General features: G+C 43.7%; 2 protein-coding genes across 5 annotated transcripts; both read left to right on the forward strand.

The window, feature by feature from the left end:
• Positions 1-359: 359 nt before the first annotated feature.
• LOC146552872 (uncharacterized) lies at positions 360-11,387 on the forward strand. Of its 4 annotated transcripts, none has more exons than XM_085254310.1 (4): positions 376-422; positions 1,424-1,767; positions 1,938-8,813; positions 9,377-11,387. In XM_085254310.1, exon 3 carries the CDS (start codon positions 4,900-4,902, stop codon positions 6,199-6,201), a length of 1,302 nt encoding a protein of 433 aa, XP_085110436.1. In that variant the 5' UTR covers positions 376-422; positions 1,424-1,767; positions 1,938-4,899; the 3' UTR covers positions 6,202-8,813; positions 9,377-11,387. The 4 variants fall into 4 exon arrangements, with proteins under 4 accessions (XP_085110437.1, XP_085110436.1, XP_085110433.1 ...); XM_085254307.1 differs by having other exon boundaries at positions 385-422; positions 1,252-1,767; XM_085254308.1 differs by lacking the exon at positions 376-422 and having other exon boundaries at positions 429-1,767; positions 1,938-2,105; positions 4,657-8,813.
• Positions 6,220-20,004, forward strand: LOC146552873 (uncharacterized). The gene is made up of 5 exons (XM_085255066.1): positions 6,220-6,280; positions 8,703-8,813; positions 9,377-9,643; positions 19,237-19,416; positions 19,509-20,004. The coding sequence occupies exons 1-5, from the start codon at positions 6,220-6,222 to the stop codon at positions 19,838-19,840; spliced, it is 951 nt and encodes a 316-aa protein (XP_085111192.1). The 3' UTR covers positions 19,841-20,004.
• Positions 20,005-21,245: the final 1,241 nt, after the last annotated feature.

The raw sequence follows: 21,245 nt of genomic DNA on the forward strand, positions 1-21,245 counted from the left end.
AATATCAAAGCAGTTATTAGTTCCAGTCCACATGAAGCAGCCTGTGCTGGTTTCTGCTGGCAGGAATCAACATCTCACATTTGTTCTCTATAAGAGGAGCACAGTTATACACACCAGAACAACTTGACCAAACTTATATTAAAGCAGTTATTTATCAGATTTATCGTGAACTGATCACAGCAACGTTTTGTCTTTAATCTTGTCAATCATTAAACATGCTGGCAGCTCTGTGCTGCTGTTAGAGGAAAATGGACTATGTAAGCAAATATCAGCTGTTACACTGGGACAATTAGCCACGCCCACGTCTGCCCGTTACCAGGTCACCTGACTCCTGTTTGCTTACATAAAGTAGGTTGTTGGACTCCCTGAAAAATAAATAAAGAACGAAACACTTTGAGAGAAGGAGACAAAAAGGAGATTCAGTAAGTTCACCGTTATCGTTCCTGAATGTTCTCATCGAGTTTAGTTTTGTATTTATATACAATGTTGACATTTGTTTGTTTTACATGCAAATATTTATAAAATGATTTAAACTGTTAACAGTTACATGTTTTATGCTTTTCTAAACATATACAGCTTCTCCTCTGGGATCAAACACATGACGCGTTTATAACCAGAACTTTTACTAACAGGAAAATTTTAACTTTAACATTTTAATGACCGAACAATCACAGTGTGGATGAACATGTGTTGGCAGTTTCTAGCATAATCACAGCTGACAGTGTTATATGATAGTTTCTGTGTGTTTGGTTTTACAGAAAGAAACGGCTGCTTTGACCAGTATCCGCATTATTTCAACATCTGTGTCCCAAATTATAATCAGAAAATTTAAAACTTCTCTGAAGTATAAAGACTTTTTGTGTTAAACATTTTGACAAAAATGTTTCTGCCACAAAATTATTGATAGAGAAAATATTGAAATAAATGCAGCAGTGATTTAAAAAGACTTAAATAACCTGATACTTATGTACTTGTGATCATCATGTGAAAGTCAGGTTTGGTGTATTGTGTAATTCTGTGATTACCACATTTCTGGCATCGTGACAGCTCTGCTCTCTCCACCTGCACAGAGAGTGAGACACCTGATGGTATGCTGAGTGTGATCAATGAGAGAACAGAGTCCAAAATTTACACAAACGAAAGAAATATATAGTCAGAATCAAAATCACTGATTTCCATTTCACTCTTTGAGGTCACAAAGATGCTCTGAGATCTTCTTCCACAGCCTAACACAACCATTCCTTTCCCCAGGCCATCACTGACCACCACGAAACTGGTCATGTTTGTGCCTCCAGACTCCTTCATGTCTGTCACGTTTCCTCAGTATAGACCTGAGTACCCTCAGAAACATGCCTCAGTAGCTTCAGTAGGTGGAGGTCACTTTGTAGGGCTCTGGCAACACTCCTCCTCTTCCTCCCTGCAGAAAACCTGTGGAGCTTGAATCTGCTGCAGATACTGTCTCATGCCATCAGCAGAGAAGAGGACAATAACAAAAAGTAAACCAGAGAAAAGTCAGGAGGAGGGATAAGAGCAGAGTGTTACCACTATGGGGCTTTGCCTTGCTCTTGTCTTCTCAGGATACATGTTGTTGCCCTAATTTGCACCAATGCAGCTGAAATGGATTCATAGTGGTTTATGTCTCTGAGCTGATGCTTGCCTCAATGTCCTGACACATGCTCAGTCACAGAGGGAAGGAAAGCCCGGAAAGTTGATTCTTTGCACGTTGATGTTGCATTTTCAGTCTCTAAGGCTGAAGAAGTCACATAGGTAAGTTAAATGTTTCTCCCACTGAAAACACAACATACAGAATAGAAGTTAGAACAGAATCAACTCTCTGGCTCCTCCATTAATGTTCTGAGCAGCCTGTGTGCAGAGATGTGGTAAGTTTGATTGCTGATGTCTGTGTACCTCTCTTCTGTATGTGTTTGCTGTCTCAGGTGTTTGTCTTTGACCTTGACATATTGGGACGTGGCCAGCAGGGGACTGAGCAGAAACAGTTTGTAACATGGTGTGTAATATTCACCGGGCAGGGTCCCCTCGCCCCCGAGGGGGGCTGCTGGTCCTGTTTTCACTCAGCTGCATGCTGTTCTCGTCTCTGGCAGAGAGTAAGTGCCCTCATTTACACCTTAGCTTTATCATCATCCAATAAAACATTGAGCTTCATGAGTATTTTGACACAAAGTGCATTTTATGCTGTAATTAGTGCAGTGATCAGTGGCTCACCTGCAGCAGATTTCAAGGAGCTCTGTTCATTTAAAGGAATGATATAGATATTTAATGTTCAACTTATTGCACTAATTTGTTGCACTTTGACTGATTACATGAAGAGAACAAACCTTCATGCCGTGGAGTGTGTAGAACAGACTCACACTGCACAGCAGAAAGCGCTCCATTAGACTTTTACTTTTGTGGTACCTCTGGGTGTCGGGGACAGCCAGGCAGCACCGCCCAGTGGGGACGGGGTTGGGGACCTCACCTATACTGCTGTCATAGGGTCACTGTAATATAATTAAGAGCCAATCCCCTCCTGTTTCCCACCTGACTATGGGAACTGCTCCATCCTTTAAAGCATGTATTGTGTTGTCTTTTGTGGTGTCTAAGATGTCAGGTCATACATTTAAAAGGATTTCCTGAACTTCTTTAGACTAAAAAGATGTTGATTTAGGTTTTTTAAAACCTACTTAGAACCCAAACACTGGGCAAAAACATAGAGTGCAGTACAGAAAAATAGTCTGATGCGAGCTGTTCTATTGAATGTACAAGTTCAACAAAAACAGGGAGTTCACCTGAAGCTCGTTCGTTCATAATGTAAATTTGAAACGCCAATTATTCCCCAATTTGTGTCCAAATCATGTTTGACAAACAGTTCCATATTTAGATGTGCTTATACTTTATTTCCATACTTTCTTTGATCAATGTGTCCATATACAGGATGTTGTTTGTTTGGAGACAAACTCTATGGGCTCAAAATGTGGTCATAAATATTTTGTACTTGTAAATCAGGATTTGTATGTGTAAAAATGATTTGTGTGTGGACAAAAAAAAACCCTGCAAGTTACAAGTACAAATTGTGACCCTATTTTTCTTCCTTTCATCTGATTGGTCAATGTCAATCACAAATGTAACAATCCAATCAGAGAACAGATGGGTTTGGCTGTCGGAGGGGCGCTTTGTGGGCTAGATTGTCCGGTCTATACACCGGCAGACCCTGAACTGGCACCAAGACATACAAAGGACCGCACTGAGACTCGTTGAGGAGAAGAAGACGGTTCATTAGTGTTATGAGGAGAAAAGGTTCAAAGTAATGTGTATATTAATCACATGATTCATATAATGCACATATACATGCTTGCTATTAGCCATTTACTGTTAGTTTGTCATGTCCAGGTCTGGTCCGTCAGGTTATTGTGTCCCCAGAAACACTTCAGTTTTTGTTCCTTTTCGTTGTGTTTTTTCCTATTTCTGTTTTGTTTTCTTTTTCAGTCTGGCTTTTAACTTGCAGAAAAGCCAAGGTAAGCCTCTGGCTGAAGCTCAGTGTAAGCATTTAAGGTAAAAGCTTTCAAAATGAACTTAGTTAGAGAGCTCTGCAGCAGAGCACTCACTCAAACCTTCTACACTGTCCTGATTTCAGCATTGCTGCAGGACAACAGGAGCATCACAGACAATGAATCACAGACTGTGTTGTCATGTGCACAGTCATGATGTCCTGTAAAACTCTAAAGAGCTGGAGGTGTCTCTGAGATAGTGCAGCATTATAACATAGTAGTGGCCTTTTCCTAATTTTGGGAGATGCTCAGTCAGTTACCTGATCACACAAAATTGTGTTTCATCGTTATACAAAACATTTTTAATGTTAAAACGTTTAATGTTAAACTTTGTTTTGGTTTAAACACCGTGTCAAAACAAAGACAAGAATGTGACACTAACACACAGACCGGACGTGTGTCTCATGACTGAGCTGCAGGTGAAGCAGCAGCGCTTCTCTGGGTTTTCTCAGGTGTCCTGTGTGTGGAGAATAGTGACACCCACAGATAATTAGTGTAATGATTATGGTTTCCACTGACCTCAATGAAATGTGTATGTCAGTTTCAATGAAGACCAAATGTTTTATTTTATTTTATTTACTTACATTTATGTATACAGGTCACATTGAGACTCAGTGCATCATTTACAAGAGAAACCTATTTCAGACAAACATATTACAATTAGAGATTTACAGATGCAGATTTCCATGGTGGTTTTCTCACATTTAATAAGGAGAATAGCAGGAGAATTTCTTTTAGAAGAATCACATGATTTAAATGATCAAAATATAAGAAATACGGCGACCCCCCCCCCTCAACAAACAAACAAACAAACAAACAAACAAACAAACAAACAAACAAACAAACAAACAAACAAACAAAGACCAGAAAAAAAAACAGGAGAGTGCCAGAGTTTAAAGAGGGACTAAAAGAGTAGGATATCAGTTCAGGGTCAGTGTTTTAGGGAAAAAGACGTGAATCATAAATTTTGGTTTAAGTTCTGTATTCTGTTGTTCTGTTACGTTGGTTATCATAAGATGGCTTATTGGTTAGTTACTGTACTGTAAGCCTAAGGCAGCTTTGTATGCATCAGAGGCAGACTGAAATGATCCTTCTTCTGTCTAAACTTCAGACTCCCGGCTTAGCCAGTTTGCTAAGGACACTGAGTTGGGGAACACCATAACTGCCTGGAGAGAGCAAGTCAGGGCTAGTGAGCTTGCTCTCTCCCTCACTACATCTTCCCCACCGCTGCCACAGGACAACGCACACTCTGCCTCATCGCCACTGCAGGCTTCCTCCCCTTCCTCACGCCAGCCGGGACCTTGTTCGCCTGTCCGTTCACCTGCCTTTTTTCTGGCGGCTGTGTGGTCGGAGGATGAGGAGGAGGTCTCCGTTTCTCCACCGGTTCCTGTTCCCTCATCTAAAAGGAAGCGACGCCACCGTCGCTCTTCTCCTCGGTCATCCGTTCAGCTTCCTGTCTCCGCTGGAGGGTCCGAGGGGCCCGTTCAGCCACCTGTCTCCGCTGGAGGGTCCGAGGGGCCCGTTCAGCCTCACGGCTCGTCAGCTGGAGGGCCCGAGGAGCCCGTTCAGCTTCCTGTCTCCGCTGGAGGGTCCGAGGGGCCCGTTCAGCCACCTGTCTCCGCTGGAGGGTCCAAGGGGCCCGTTCAGCCACCTGTGTCCGCTGGAGGGTCCGAGGGGCCCGTTCAGCCACCTGTCTCCGCTGGAGGGTCCAAGGGGCCCGTTCAGCCACCTGTCTCCGCTGGAGGGTCCGAGGGGCCCGTTCAGCCTCACGGCTCGTCAGCTGGAGGGCCCGAGGAGCCCGTTCAGCTTCCTGTCTCCGCTGGAGGGTCCGAGGGGCCCGTTCAGCCACCTGTCTCCGCTGGAGGGTCCGAGGGGCCCGTTCAGCCACCTGTCTCTGCTGGAGGATCCGAGGGGCCCGTTCAGCCTCTTGCCTCGTCAGCTGGGGGTCTGGGAGGACCCAGCCAGCACGTCCCAGTGTCTGCTGATGGTTCTGGCGAGGCCGTTCAGCCACCACCGCCTGGTCCGGCCTCCGAGTCTGCAGTTCCGTCTGATCCGGCCTCCGAGTCTGCAGCTCCGCCTGGTCCTGACCCTGCAGCTCCGCCTGGTCCTGACTCTGCAGCTCCGCCTGGTCCGGCCCCAGCCTCTGCAGCTCCGCCTGGTCCGGCCCCAGCCTCTGCAGCTTCGCCTGGTCCGGCCTCAGCCTCAGCCTCTGTTCCTGCTTCGCCTCCGCCTGGTCCAGCTTCGGCCTCAGCCTGTGCTTAGCCTGGGCCGGCTTCGGCCTCTGCAACTCCGCCTGGTCCAGTCTCCGAGTGTTCAGCTTTGTCTGCTCCTGAGGTCTCCAATCTGTCTGTTCCTGCACGTCCCGTCCGGCCTGCTCGTCCTGCACATCCCGTCCGGCCTGCTCGTCCTGCACGTCCCGTCCGGCCTGCACGTCCTGCTCGTCCTGCACGTCCTGCACGTCCTGCACGGCCTGCTCGTCCTGCTCGTCCTGCTCGTCTTGCACGTCCTGTCCGGCCTGCACGTCCTGCTCGTCCTGCACGTCCTGCACGGCCTGCTCGTCCTGCTCGTCCTGCTCGTCCTGCTCGTCTTGCACGTCCTGTCCGGCCTGCACGTCCTGTCCGGCCTGCACGTCCTGTCCGGCCTGTCCGGCCGATGACTGGACGTCGTTGCCGTCATGGACGGCCCCCTGAACTCTTGGACCATCAGCCTCCGGGCCGCCCCCCTGACCTGCCCGGGTTTGGACTGTTGTGCCGTCAGCCTCCGGGCCGGCCCCCCTGAACTTTTTGTGAACTGTTTTTCTGGCCGCCTGCGCCTGTCGTGAGCCTGTTTTTTGTTCTGTTGCTTTCCGGGCTCCAGTGTTTGCACTTTTTTTTTGTTTTTTGTTTTGTTGTTTCTGGCTCCTTGTTTGGTTTGTTTCGAGCCCTCCATCCTGTTTCCCCCGCCGCCCACCCTGGTTGGGTTGTTTTTGTTTTGATGTTTTGGTTGGGCTGTCTGGAAGCCAGCCCTTAAGGGGGGGGGGGGGGGGGTGTGTACTGTTAGGATGCCTGGGTCGTTGACCCAGGGTTTTTGAGTTTATGATATTATTTATACTTTCTAGTTTTTGGTTTCTTTGAGTTCTGTCTTATGGTTTATGTCTCTGTCTTCTCTAGCTGCTCTGTCTCCCCTGTCAGCTGTATCCCCTTGTCTAGTTCGCGTCTCTGTGTATCCTTAGTTGCTATATCCCCGTGTCCAGTCAGTGTCTGTGTCTGCCCTCGTCCCACGTCTCTGTTCCCTCTGTTACAGTGCGTGCGAGTCTGTGTCTTTGTTCAGTCTGTGTTATGCGTTTCCTGTTTTACTTTGAAGGTCTCTGTCTTATCTCAGTGTGTTCAGATTACGCTTCTTTGGTCTTGTCAGTTCTGATTTGCCCCAGCTGTGTTTCCCTCCTGTTACTTATTCCCTGATTGCTCCCTCTGTGTATTTAAGCCCAGTGTTTCTCTGTGACCGTGTCGTGATCTACCGTTTATTTTGCTGTGTGTTTTGTCAGTCCACCGGTGTTAGTTTATTTTGAGTTTTGTTCCAGTTATGTTATGTTTGCGTTCAGCATTAAAGCTGTTTTGGTTTAAGTTCTGTCTCCGGAGTCTGCATCTTGGGTCCTATTCCTGTCTGCATACAGCCACACCTAACAGAATGCTGTTACCAAAAAATGTCCATCACGCCAGTCTTGAAATGATCTATGCACTGACTGAGGCATGTGTGTGTGGAGGTGTATGTGAATGTTTGCTCATACTATTCTTATTAGGGATTTATTTATTGATTTTTAATCAGTTTTATTGTTTTTATTTATATTTTCATATTTCTATGGATTATGCACTGATTGGGGACCACTTTTAATTTCATTGTACCTGCAACAATGACGATAAAGACATTCTGATTCAAAGAGATAGTTTTTACTTTATTACTTTGAGTACATCTCAGAGCCTGCACCTTTACTAGAGTAAAGAAGTTGAACCAGTACTTTACTGTAGTAGTTTTTAACAGTAGTATTTGTACTTCTACTTAAGTACAGAATGTCTGTATTTTTGCCAACTCTGAGTCACTCCACACAACATTTTCCACATGTATAAAAGACTTGTTGCTTTGTCGACTCTCTAACACACGCACTCACACTGTTACTAAAGTGTGTGTGTCTGAAAAGGAGAGGGGAAACACAGCTGGGACTAATTACACAGACGAGATGGGGAACAGAGGCCGAACATAAAGCAGGACTGTCAAAATAAAACAGGAAGTACACGACAGACACAGAGGCCCACACTAGACACCGCACAGAGGGAACACTGAGTACAGGGACAGGAGCAACATGAGAGACGACTGACTGGGGAACAAGAACAAAGGTGAGGACAGAACTAAACCCACACTAAACATGGAGGCGCCAGAATGAACCCTAAGAACTAGACTTAACAGATCAAAGAAGGACTAGAGCACTAAAACAGAAACCAAAACATTAGTAATGAAAACGCATGAAGTCACAGATTAATAAAAATAATAACTCAGGACCGTGACAAGTTCAGATTGGTGCTGAGTTAGAAGAGAAAACTGACCAGAGGCTCTTTCAGTCATGAAGCCTCCATCTTCACGTTGTCACATTAATGGAAAGTTCACGCTATGCAGTATGAGGTTAGTCTGTAGGGGTGAGCAGACTCACTGTAAACTGAAATGGATGGATCTGCATACAGTCTGTTTCCTCAGCACGAGTGTCTGCAGCCAAAGATATTTCAGAAGCACACATCCTCTCTTCTTGCTGGACTGGGAGGGTGCACAAACTGGATTCAAACATTACAGAAACACTACATACATTAATGTTTAATGAAAATGAAAACAGTGCTTCCAAAACAATCACTGGCTTTCAGAAATTCATGTTGGGGAAAATGAGAGCACATGAAAGGTTTTTTTTTTCTTTTTTAAATGCAGCTTCATTGCAATGAACCATCTCTTAACAAAGAAAGGTAAAGAAGACATGTTTTATAACTTTCCTGATCTGCTGGATGTTTGTATTGCTTTAAGTATTTTATTGCCAAACCTGTAATCCTGTCTGATCATGAACTGGGTTATACTGGGTTACAGTTGGCTACTGATAGCAAGTCACTATCAAACAGCTCAATTCACTAATTCTCTACACAGGAGCGCTGCAAATTGAGAACAGTGAGGAGTCGGATCAGGGGAAATATGAATGTGTCGCCACAAACAGCCTTGGTGTGCGTTACTCTGGTCCCGCCAATCTCTACGTACGAGGTAAAATGTTTCTCTCATTTGTGGAGTTAATCATTAAGGTCATTGTGATATCTCATGAAATCACACAACTCTTTAAACCCTCGCCCCTCATGGTTTGATTTAAGCCCGACTGTGGGAATGTGCAGACAGTGTTTTAACGGCATCCTCTCGTATAACTCTAGCTGCCCCTGACACAGGGAGACAAATCACTCATTATACTTATAAAATGCTTATTCGTGTTTTGGTAAGAAAGAGATGGGCTCGGCTAACATTTCATGATTTCGTTAAAAGCATACAGTCGTGTATCATAGAGGCTGTTTTATGGATGAGTGATCAAACGCTGTTCTCACGCCCACCAATAACACACTCTGCTGTGAGACCTGCTTTAAATGTGCTTGTTATGTTATTCCATTATTCTCTTTGTGCTTGTCTGCACATCTGGACAGAAGCAATCAGCCCTGCATTCTGTCAGCTGTTCTGAGTCAGTCTTTACCCTCGAGATGCTGTATGGGCGTAACTATTCATAACGTCACAAAAAGCATTATAATGACCTCACATATTCCTTTTTCTTTTTATTTCATTAGCACGAAGAGTCCCGCCCAGATTCTCCGTTTTACCCTCCAACCAGGAAGTGATGGCAGGCAGCAGTGTCAGTCTAACATGTGTAGCAGTGGGCTCACCAATGCCATATATCAAGTGGACCATGGGCTTGGTGGACCTGTCCAGAGAGGAGATGCAATTAGGGCGCAGTGTGCTGGAGCTCACCAACATTCAAGAATCAGCTAACTACACATGTGTGGCCATATCTAGTCTGGGCATGATTGAAGCTACTGTTCAGGTTACTGTGAAAGGTGAGAGCTGATTTCCGATCAGTGGTTCTGTTGATCTGAGGTTTCACAAAAGTGTGAATTCTGATGTTGATTTGCCTACAAATGTAGTCGTTGATGAAACAGCCCAAATTCGTTACAGATACTGAAGTCGTTCTGGTTTTTAGTAAAATGTTTGAAGGGACTGATACAAAAGCTTGTAGGTATTTCTTCCTGTATGTTGTTCTTTTTGGTGTCCAAGTGTCTGTATGAGTGTGACTCCAACCAACTCTATGTTTGTGACGTTGGCACTGTATCGTCTATCTGTAGCAGGGTAGTGTAATCAGTGTAATCTGTCGTGGTCCCTGTGTCTGCCTGGCTGGCCCCACAAGGCCACATGTGTTTATTGTTTTGCTCTCTCTTTTCCTCGTCATTCTGACTGGGCGGAGCTCACTGTGGGCTTCACGCACCTGTCTCCCATTACGCTGCTGTTGTGTTTGCCATTTAAGGCCAGGACGCAGATCCTCTCATCACTGGATGATTGTGCGAGACACTTTTCCCTGGACCTGTGACCTACCTGCTGCTTGGGACATGAATGATTGGCTGTGTAGAATCGTGGAGTGTGAGTGTGAGAGAACCTTCACTTTTCCTGAACTTTCCTTTTCCTGGACCTGTGGAACCCCGGATTCCCCTCCACATGTATATATATTGTAAATAAAACCTGTACTGTCTGCGCCTGTGTCCTCCCCAATATCCATGACATAATCAGTGTAATCAGTTTTTGTCTGCAGTTTTTATGTGTGGTCAGCATTGGCCACCGTTCATTCCTAATAATCAAAGTAAATAATTTTCTTCTCCCTGCTCAGACCAATATATATTCAATAACACAGATTTTAATGTCTTGCTGCATTTTGTACAAGTTCATACTAAAATGTTAAAGACAAAACACTTAAGCTATTCTTTTATACTTGTATACAAAAAACATACTGCGCCCAAAATATTCCACAGTTCAGCCATACTGATCTTTAAATCTAAGTATTTAAAGTAACATTCAAAAAGTTATTTAAAATGCAATTTCAAAAACTCTTTGGTTCTGAAAACACGAGTGCAGCTCAAATGTTGTAGAATGGACCCTTTAATAGCTTAACATAAATAGACATGCAGAGTGGAAAACAGTGCAAATAAATGCAAACACGGCTTCATGACATCCATCAGTGTGTAAGCTGATTCTATCACATTTAACCTGAGACTGAATCTTGTGTAATTTCTATACAAAACTTAACACAAGTATGAAAAAAGTATGTTTTTTTGTTTTGAACCACGGGGCTGTTTGGCCATGTGTCGTGCTGGGGTACGTGTCCCCGACAGAATTGGTTTCCTCTGCGTGGCCTCTCCAAGTCACGGACAAACAGTATCCCACAGTCTTGATTTTTAGTTCACAAACACTTCTTATGATGACTAACTACTCCTGAAACTTTGGAGGTTCATGAAGTCTTTATACAGTTGTATGAAGTTACAGGAATATAAAAATTATTATCAGGAAAAAATGCCCTTCATTTTTTAAAATAATCCCGTCTGATACCGCGTGAAAACAATAAATATATAACTTTCTGTTGTAACTCTCAAACTGAATGATAATGTAACGACACTCACTTTTCCTTCTTTTCACAAAACTAAAACGTCACTACTTAAGATAAGATAAGATAAGATAGAACTTTATTAATCCCTCGGGTGGGTTCCTCTGGGAAATTCGACTTCCAAAAAGCACAGCAACGACCGAAGTTACAGTTACAGAATTGTTATATATATATATATATATATATATATATATATATATATATATATATATATATACACACACACACACACACACACACACATATATAAATACAGAGACAAATATAAATAAAATATACGAAGGGGATAAATAGAATAAATAGGAATAAAAAATAAAAATACAAGTGAATTGCACATTTCAAGTATTGAGTCTATTGCACTGTTGACTATTTACAAAAAGTATTGCACAAGGTATTGCACAGTGAGGTGAAGAGGCACTACAGCTTAGTTGTTCCCCCCTCCTTTGTCCTCCTGTTTCCCCTCCCTCTCCCCTCCAGAGAGGAGTTAAACAGTCTGATGGCGTGTGGGACAAAGGAGTTTTTAAGTCTGTTAGTTCTTGTCTTGGGGAGAAGCAACCTGTCACTGAACAGACTCTTCTGATTGTTTATGGCCGTGTGCAGAGGATGCCCAGCATTGTTCATAATGTCCATCAGTTTCTTTAATGTCCTTTTCTCTGCCACTGTCACCAGAGTGTCCAGCTTCATGCCGACCACAGAGCTAGCCCTCCTGATCAGTTTCTCCAGCCTGGATGAGTCCCTCTTTGCTGTGCTGCTCCCCCAGCACGCCACAGCATAGAAAAGTACTCCAGCAACCACCGACTGGTAAAACATCCTCAGGAGCTTCCTGCAGATGTTAAAAGACCTCAGCCTCCTGAGGAAGTACAGTCGGCTTTGGGCTTTTTTATACAGGTGCTCTGTGTTGCATGACCAGTCCAGTTTATTGTCCACCCACAGCCCGAGGTACTTGTACTTGTTGACCACCTCCACCTCCTCCCCCTCTATCTGAACCGGCAGTGGACCTTCTCTGGACCTCCCGAAGTCCACAACCAGTTCCTTAGTCTTTGAGGTGTTGAGTTGCAGGTGGTTTGTGTGACTCCATGCGACAAAGTTCCTCACCAGACTTCTGTACTCCTCTTCCTGATCATCCCAGATACACCCCACGATGGCCGTGTCATCTGCAAACTTCTGAATGTGGCATAATTCAGAGTTGTAGCAGAAGTCAGAGGTGTACAGGGTGGAGAGAAGAGGGGACAGCACAGTTCCCTGTGGTGCTCCTGTGCTGCTGACCACAGTGTCAGACGTGATGTCCTTCAGCCTGACGTACTGTGGTCTGTCGGTGAGGTAGTCGGAGATCCAGGCCACCAGGCAGGGGTCCACCTCCATCCTGTTCAGTTTTTCCTGAAGCATACAGGGCCGGATGGTATTAAAGGCACTGGAAAAGTCAAGAAACAGTATCCTGACCGTGCCTTTTCCCCCATCCAGGTGTGAGTGGGCTCTGTGTAGGAGGTACAGGATGGCATCCTCCACTCCGACACCCGCCTTGTATGCAAACTGTAGTGGGTCCTGGGCATGTTGTACCTGTGGTCGGAGGAAGTTGAGGAAGAGCCGCTCTAGAGTCTTCATAAGATGTGACGTCAGTGCCACCGGTCGGAAGTCATTCAGCTCATTGGGCCGGTTCTTTTTGGGGACCGGGACGATGCAGGATGTCTTCCATAGGGCGGGCACTCTCCCCAGTCGCAGACTGAGGTTGAAGACTCGTTGTAGCGGCTCCCCAAGTTCAGCAGCACACGCCTTTAGCATCCTAGGACACACCTTGTCTGGGCCTGCTGCCTTTCTGGGGCGAAGCTTCCTCAGTTGCCTCCTGACCTGATCCACTGTGACACTGGGAGATGTTTGGGAGGAGGGGAGGGGGGGAGATGTCTTGCTGCTGAGAGAGGGATTCCACGTCTAATTATCCGCAATGGAGGCGGAGCAAACTGGATCCGCACTCTGTGCCCAGCGAATGCTCGCGACGTTTCATCTCATTCATCACTTTGATCAGTGTTCACAAATGTTAGTTATGATGTGTTGTGCTTACCCTGCCTTTTTATTCAGGTATATTTTTCTCTTTTATTTGTTTTTTGTTTAATTTTTGGTTGATTTTCAAATGTCAAACAGTGTAGTTGTGTTTGTAAGCGTGAATAATAAAGATTTAAAGATGAAGAATTTGATTCTACTTGATTCTACTACTAGTCGTGTGTAACTTTACCAAAACAATGTCAGACTTCATAGTTTTCTCTGGGCCTCCACAATCAGACCAGCAGGAACCAAAGTGTCCAAAAAGTCATGTGGGCTTCAGAGATAACTGGGAAACCTTCTGGGAGAAACCAGTTCATGTTAGCAGAGACCACATCCATCCCACTTTGGATGGAGAAGCTCTCATTTCTAGAAAACTGCCCAAATTTGATGAATCCCCCGAAATGTGACTATCCAGAGTTGAAATCAGGAAGCAGAGCTGCAGTCTTACACACCTCACTGAAACTTCTCTCCTCCTGTCATCCCACAAAACCTCATCTGAGCCTGTTTGTGTGAGTGTGTGTCTGCTCCCAGATCATCAACAACACAAAATTCTGTGAAAACTACATTTAACCCTTTAAAGCCGGTCGGAGCGGGCACGCTCCGTTTTGCGCAACTATTTTTAAATCCCGGTAAATTAACTTCTGGTTGGTTCAATGTTTCATTACTGAGCATTTGACCTTTTCTCATTTAATCATCTTAAACTCTGTAATATAAATTTACAAATAAACATGTTTGATGTGTTTGTAAAAGTGTAGATTCTTTATGTGAAGATTTCTTTTGTACATCTCTGCAGAAAAACTCAGCTGATGCATTCAGATCCCACCATAACAAAATAACAGTGTAGTTATTTGTCTGAAGTAAAAATAAAGATTGTGATTTTAAGAATGCATTTCTCATTTCTTCTGTGATACATAACCTGTGTGACTGCAGCATTCACAGATCATAAACTTGCTCTCCTGCAGCAGACGGGCTGTGTGGGTTTCTGCTCTGCAGCCTCCACACCGTTAGCTGTGGCTTTCACTTTAATAACACAACGACAGTTACAAGCATGAACTCTGCTTCAAGTTATTCAGGAAGCATCTGTGTTCATGTGTGTGAGAGAAACAAAGTGTGAACTCAGAGCTGTTACAGAGTTGATGTTTAGTACGATCACAAAAGACAAATACAAGATGAAGTCTAAACATTAAATCCCACAGAACTCAAGTTGAACCGTTATGATTTAAAAACACTGAAAAAGGGAATAAATTAAGACAAGATTTGTAAAAACAATTTCACAAAACACCATCAGTTCAGATGGATATTGAGCATCTTTCCATCTTTTTCTAATAATCATAAATATGTAAAATGTTTAATCAAAATGTGTCATTGATTAATCAGCCTAATTATTCAGACTAGTACAATTTATACAAATAATATAATTGAAATAAAACATAATTATTATAATTAAGAGCAGCACAGAGAAACCAACTCAAACAAAGAACATTCATCAATTTGATGATTGAACCAGTGCTGAATATTTATTAAGTTCACCCAGGCTGTGCTGTAAATTCTGTTGATATTAATATTAAGATTTAACCCTCATAATGTCGTCCCGATTTCCACACACCTGTGGTCCTCAGGGTCACAAATGTCCCCACTTCATTTCAGTGTTTTTAAAAGTATAAATTGTCGATCAATTCAGTGTAAAAAATACATGAAATGATCAGTTATTGTGATCATTGTTTCCCAACCAGAGTCGGTCGCTTTAACAGATGATCACAGACGGCTTTATGTCAAAGTTAATGTAGGAAGCTGTTTTTAAACGACTTCAAGTTTTTTACTGGCAGCAAATAATCAGGTTTTCCTTTGGGCTCAAAAATGACCCCGTCTGCTTCATAGCTGGACTGGCCATCGGGCATACCGGGCATTTGCCCGGTGGGCCGCTGGCGATTTTTTGTTCTTATGGGCCGATGTTTTTTTTTTTATTTTTAGGAAGGGTATATATAATGAAAGGTGTTGGATTGGCCAATTGGTCATGATCGACTCTGGGCTGGACCAATTACAGCCGAGGAGGCTGAATGCACCCGCCCCCTTGTTTAGCAATCACGTGATTTTCACGCATTGCATGCCGGGAACTCGTGGCAAAACAATCCAAGTACCGCATCAAATGCAAGCATTTGCAGCACCGCAAAACGTTCATTCTTCGATTCCAATAAATTCTTGTTTTTTCTTTGCCGCACAAAAAAGGAATGTACAAAACAAAAGGAGAACAATGCCGGTCCGTACAAAGACAGACTCGACGAAAAGACAAAGAAAAGATACGAGGAAAAAATCAAAGGTGTGAAAGGGTTACCCTTACGAGTAGGGCTGGGCCATATTATAACGTTCACGGTAATACCGGTATAATGTTAAGCAACGATAGGAAAATGAAATATCGCGATAGAATGGGAGTAAAACGCGCATGCGCAGTGCCTTTGTTTTCATGCGCACATGGCCGATTGTTGAGTGAAACAGATGAACCAGAATTGGTTTGTAAAAATGGTGCAACTTCAGTGATGTGGAACTGGTTTGGTGTTTGTCCGTCAGATACACAACAAAGCACATTTCTTTGCAGAACATGCAAGCGGCCGTCGTTATTGTCGTATTTGTCGGACTAAGATGCTCTTAAATCTGGGAGTAATCTGGGTCCTAAACTCCGTAATCTTCAGGTCAAACAACACTGCAGCATCACTGAGAGTTAAAAACTGTCTAAATTCTTTCATCTTTAATAAAACGATCAGCATTGCTGCTTTACCAGGTGTAACTATAAAGTTTACCTTCCAGGCATCCATGAAAACAAAAGTTATTACATTTAATGGAGTTAGAAGTTAGCAGGAAGCTAGCGGAAGTTAGCTCGCTAGTTTCGCTAGTTACCTAAGCATGATACAGCATGTTCTGACTGAGAGATTTCTGAAAAAATTCAAACGTACAGCTCTGCTATCACTTCCAACATAAATGAAGACAGGAAACTAAACAACAGTAACGTTTGTAGGGTTACTGAAGTTGGGCTAGCTGGTATATAATGATGTGCTACGTGATCGCTAGCGACACAGCTATGTTAGCATAACATAAACAGTGAAGCTGGAGGACGAACACTAACACTTTTCCACTTATAAAAGTTAACGTGAAGGTTCCTCATGGTTAGAGACAAATGCAATCGCATGGCAGGATGCTGTAAACGGACCAAACTTCAGTCAGGAGAACAACTGAGATAATCCATCCACAAAGGTTAGTCATTAATATACTGCAGCAACATGGGAATAGAGCAGCTGTGATAGAATACAGCATTAATGAATCAATGGTACAGAAGTGGAGGAAGCAAGAAGAATGAGTTTAATAAAGTTTGATTTATCTGACTGCTTTGTTTCGCTTAATGTGCCTTATAATCCCGTGCACCTTATGGTCCGAAAAATACGCACTGCACACTGCAGTTTAATGTTGCAAAGCACCTCTTTTTAACTTCAGTGGATATTATACATGGTTATGCTCAGGATACGTCAGCCCATTTCTACTGGAAATGCCTTTTGGTTAAACTTTCAGCAAGGAATTTGCATTTGCACTGTTACATTTTTATAAAGCTTTAATGTACATAAAAACCAGCTTCTTGTTTAAGTGAAATTAAATGGAAGGTTGTCTTTTTGCGCTAGTAATGTTGTGGAGTTGTATTTTGTCTCGCATCAATTATATCGTCGGTTATATCGTTATCGCAAATTTTCAAATATATATCGTGATAAATATTTTTGGCCATATCGCCCTGCTCTACTTACAAGCACGCAGAGGGACAAAAGACATTAGCGTGCTGCCCAACTTTCACCACGCTCACATTTATAATTACACGGTTCTTGGAGTGAGTGCATACACTCATGAAGTTTAGTAACTTCAGGTCACTGCAACAAGCCCAGGAACAGTTTACCGACGGATGGGTGCAGGACCTTGAAACGCACCGTGTAGAACGAAAGACCATCGTACGAAGGTAAGTTTACCAGTCTCACAAATCGTCTTCATAGATACACATTCGTTAACAGTTTATTAATATAACCTTTGAGCTCAACGGTAATTAATTAGTAGTGGAAATAATTTCTGGTTCATCACAGAAATGTAGCAGTGACAATAATACTGTATGCTGTAATCGTACTGGGCAATTAGTGATACAAAACAACTGTTTTATCCTGTGAATAAAAGTATATGTTTTTGTCAATGTACCATGGTAATAACAGAAGCGAAACGCAATATTGTGTCAGGACAATTCACTATTAATGCACAATAAATAAAGGAGCATAGCGCGACAATTTCTGTTCAGCGCCAGACTTGCTTGTAACCTATATCACCAATTATGTTAAGAAAAATGACGCATTAACGACTAAAAAACTCTGGCCTTTGTGGGAATGCTTGGAGCAGACTAACATGTGAGCTGGAGTGTTCTGGGACGTTATATTTGGTATATCCAGACCATCCGTCGGCTCTTACTTCGGAAACATGGCTTAAAAAAATTTCTCTTCAACGACGTAATCCGATAAAAAAAAAACGATCGGCTTCCCATGGCTGTCATGCGACTGGCTGTTGCAGTTAATAATACAACAGCTTCTTGCCATTTTTTGTGTTTCTTTTTATCGCTGTGTAACTGAGTTCAATTGAAAGCCTGCATGCGCTAGTACCTCTTGCCACAAGTTCCCAGAATCCTTTGCGGTTTTACCCCTGAATGACGTCACATTTTCAATCTTTATCCTGGTGGGCCGGTCTCTAGTCAAAATGCCCGGGCCGATTTTTTGTCCCAGTCCAGCCTTGGTCTGCTTTGACTGTTTATAAATGAAAGGTATAAAATATCATCCATCTCTGTGTTTCAAGGTTTGATTCAACTTTATTCCAACTCATTGCCTGACATGTGTCTGTATGTTGGCATGGTAGGAACAGCAGGGCATGGGTCTGAGTGAAGGCAAACCTTCATGAGGACAAAGGCGTGTCCATATTTGACACAAGTGCAGGAGGATCAATTAGAAATTCGCTGAACTTTAGTGATGCTTTTAAAGAATCTGTCATTTTAAAATCTTAAATGCAAATATAAAATCTGATGAGATTTATTCCACAGATTTGTGTTTTATGTCAGGGTAAATAATCTATAACAAGTTAAGTGATTTACTATGAAGTGAAAAAGACCAAATATGAAACAGATGTTGTCATGGAGGAGTGGACTCAGGCGCAGACAAACTCAGACGCTCGATGGCGAAGAATTAAGTGAAGTTTATTACAGGAGGTTCGGTGTGACGACAACGAGTGATGAAAACAAACATGAACTAAAGGCGAGAGCCTAAAAATCGGCTCTGAGGTAAATGACTCCTTTACAAGGTATCAGGTATCACAGCACGCTGTGAGACGCTGTCAGCAGCACTGAAGGAAACACTGTGAACAGTGTTGAGACCACACCAGCCTCTCCCATCCTTTTGTCTTATAGAGATCACAGAGATGTTTCCAAATATTCCTGCTTTTGTACTGTTGTGTAAATGTGTGTGTAAAGGTGGATGACTGCCTGCTGCAGATGAAATCTAACCATGGGTACAAATAAATGAAGCTGAAGCTGACGTGAAACACAGCCCTGTTTTTATTACTCTTTATAGATATTAGAATTGATGATCATCATTTTAATGATTCTTAAAACTGTCGTCAACAAAACAGAACAATTAAAAATGAGATGCTGTGAATATTATTTATTCATTTTTATTCACACAAACAAAGAAAAGGTGAAGATATTCAACAAGTTAGATGAAGAAGAAAACCACAGATAACAGTGTGTGTTAGTAAATTCACAGCAACATGAATGTTTCTGAGTGTTTGTGCATCATGTGACCCAGATTTTTGGATCTGCTGTCAGATTGAAATGAAGACGATGAAACCACAGCAGCTTCAGCTGAGCTGTCAATCAGCAGCAGCAGTCTTATCTGTGGGCCGCAGGGGCTGATGGGAGCTTTGAGGACCTGTTAGAAACCACGTGGCCCTCGTCTGATCTCACAGCTCGTCCTTGTTTGGCCTCAGCTGCATCAGAGCGCCACTTCTCCCCAGGTTCACCAGAGGAAACACCACTGCACAAAATGCTTTTCCTCCCAGCTGCTGCTCTGTGCTGTCTGTGTTCAGGTGAGTGTTTCCAGCCAATCAGGAGCCAACAAAGTCAACCTGTAACAAACACTGTCACACTAACCTTCATCTATCTGTCTGTGTCTCTACAGCACTGGTTACCATGGCAGCACAGCTGATTCAGGATGATTTAACATTGACCAGGAGAGTTGGACAAAGTGTCTCCTTCAGCTGTGGAGGAAATGAACAGTGCGCTGACAGGGATATAGACTGGTACCAGAAAAATGAAACATTCAGAGGGATTCTGCGTATTGATACAAGAGATTGTCGTGTTACTTCAGATTATGGTCATCCTCAGAAAGAGGATTTCTCAGTTGGAGATAAGCAAAATGGTTGTAAACTACAGATAGAGAAAGTTAAACGTGATCATTCAGCCACCTACTACTGCTTCTGTTGGAAGGAAGATTCCCACAGTGAGAAATGATCCCTGCAGCCTGAACAAAAACCAACAGATGAACAGATGTCAAACAGTGTCTGTGACAGGAAGAGAGCAGTAAACCACAGCCCAGCTTCACATGTTTCACCTCCATCTCAGAGTCACAAACATACTGAGCTCAGGGACCATTTTTATTTACTGCTGTCAGAAATTCAATTCTATTTATTTCTGTTATTAAATTCAGTTCTTTTGCATTCTTTTGGCGGCAGAAAAAGACTGGACTCAGAGTGGTCAAAGCTCAAAAAATAATCTTTTTTTCACGTTTCCGGAAATGGAGGCTTGAACACACAGATACAAAAGCACAGGTCTGAATGCAGTAGCAGCCAGCATGGTTATATAGTTCTGCTACGTCACATATAGTTTCGATAAAAACAATTCAATTCAATTTGTCACTGTAAATAGTGGTGGCAGAAAAACCAGAACAATCTCCAATAAACCTGCCAGTAACACACACGCCGTCACTATTTCCACACCCATTATTCAGCCATTTCCCACCAGCACGGGGGCCCAGTCTACGCCCACACCAGTGCCAGCTCCCAGGAGGAGGGCAGCTGTGACACAGTCTACCTCCACACCCGCTTCTGTTTCTCAGGTGGGGGTGACTGTTGTCCAGCCACCTTCCGTGCCCGTCCCAGTGCCCAGGCTGAGGGCAGCCAGAACCCAGCCTGACCTCCCTAAAGGCTTGGAAGAGCTAACCGGTTAACCTGCTACGTCACCACTCCATCCACCTCCTGACCCAGCCTTTCACGCCCTCGCACTATCCCTAGTTAGATTAGCTGAAGTGTCCCCTGCTCAGGCACCGGCCTTACTAGCTCAGGCTGTAGCTTTATCTCCCTCATTAGCTCAATCTGTAGCTCAGCCATTAGCCTCACCGACCTCTGTTTATCCATTAGTCTCCTCAGTCCAGTCAGTTCCCTCACTTGTCCTCCAGTCTCCTCCTGTCCCCCCAGTCTGCCCCTGTCCAGTCTGTAGTCCAGTCAGTCCAGTCTGCTCCTGCCCAGTCTGTAGTCCAGTCGCCTCTCGGCCTGGGGCTCGGTCACTCAGGCACAGCTGGCTGCCGGCGGAGCTCACGGGCGCGTCACTGCAACCCCCCCTGGCTTCTGCTCCGCGGCTGCTGAGTGAGCCCTCATCTGGGACTCTCCTCAGCTCTTACTGGGACAGTGGCGCAGCTGCCCCTCTGTTGGTCTTCCTTGGTCTCTTGTGTTCTGGGGGCCTCTGGATGTCTGGAGTTTTGATCTCCTCCATACCTGCTTCATACCCTGGAGGACGGGGCTGTGGCCCCCCCACACCCTCTAGCAGATCATGAAGGAACCTTTTAAAAACATACAATGTCCCCTTGTGGGACTAATACAGGTATTTTAATCAATATAAATCTAATAAACTAATAGTTCAT

The sequence above is a fragment of the Mchenga conophoros genome, linkage group LG18 (assembly GCF_057382185.1).
Source record: "Mchenga conophoros isolate Kocher_MC1m ecotype Shallow Benthic linkage group LG18, M_conophoros_male_GT1.1, whole genome shotgun sequence".
NCBI lineage: Eukaryota > Metazoa > Chordata > Actinopteri > Cichliformes > Cichlidae > Mchenga > Mchenga conophoros.

Coding starts and splice junctions, on each gene's coding strand:
- LOC146552872 (XM_085254311.1), top strand. CDS start 4,900: ATGAGGAGGAGGTCTCCGTTTCTCCACCGGTTCCTGTTCCCTCATCTA.
- LOC146552873 (XM_085255066.1), top strand. CDS start 6,220: ATGGACGGCCCCCTGAACTCTTGGACCATCAGCCTCCGGGCCGCCCCC. Junction 9,644..19,236: donor TGTTCAGGTTACTGTGAAAG/GTGAGAGCTGAT, acceptor TGTGGGCCGCAG/GGGCTGATGGGAGCTTTGAG. Junction 19,417..19,508: donor TCTGTGCTGTCTGTGTTCAG/GTGAGTGTTTCC, acceptor GTGTCTCTACAG/CACTGGTTACCATGGCAGCA.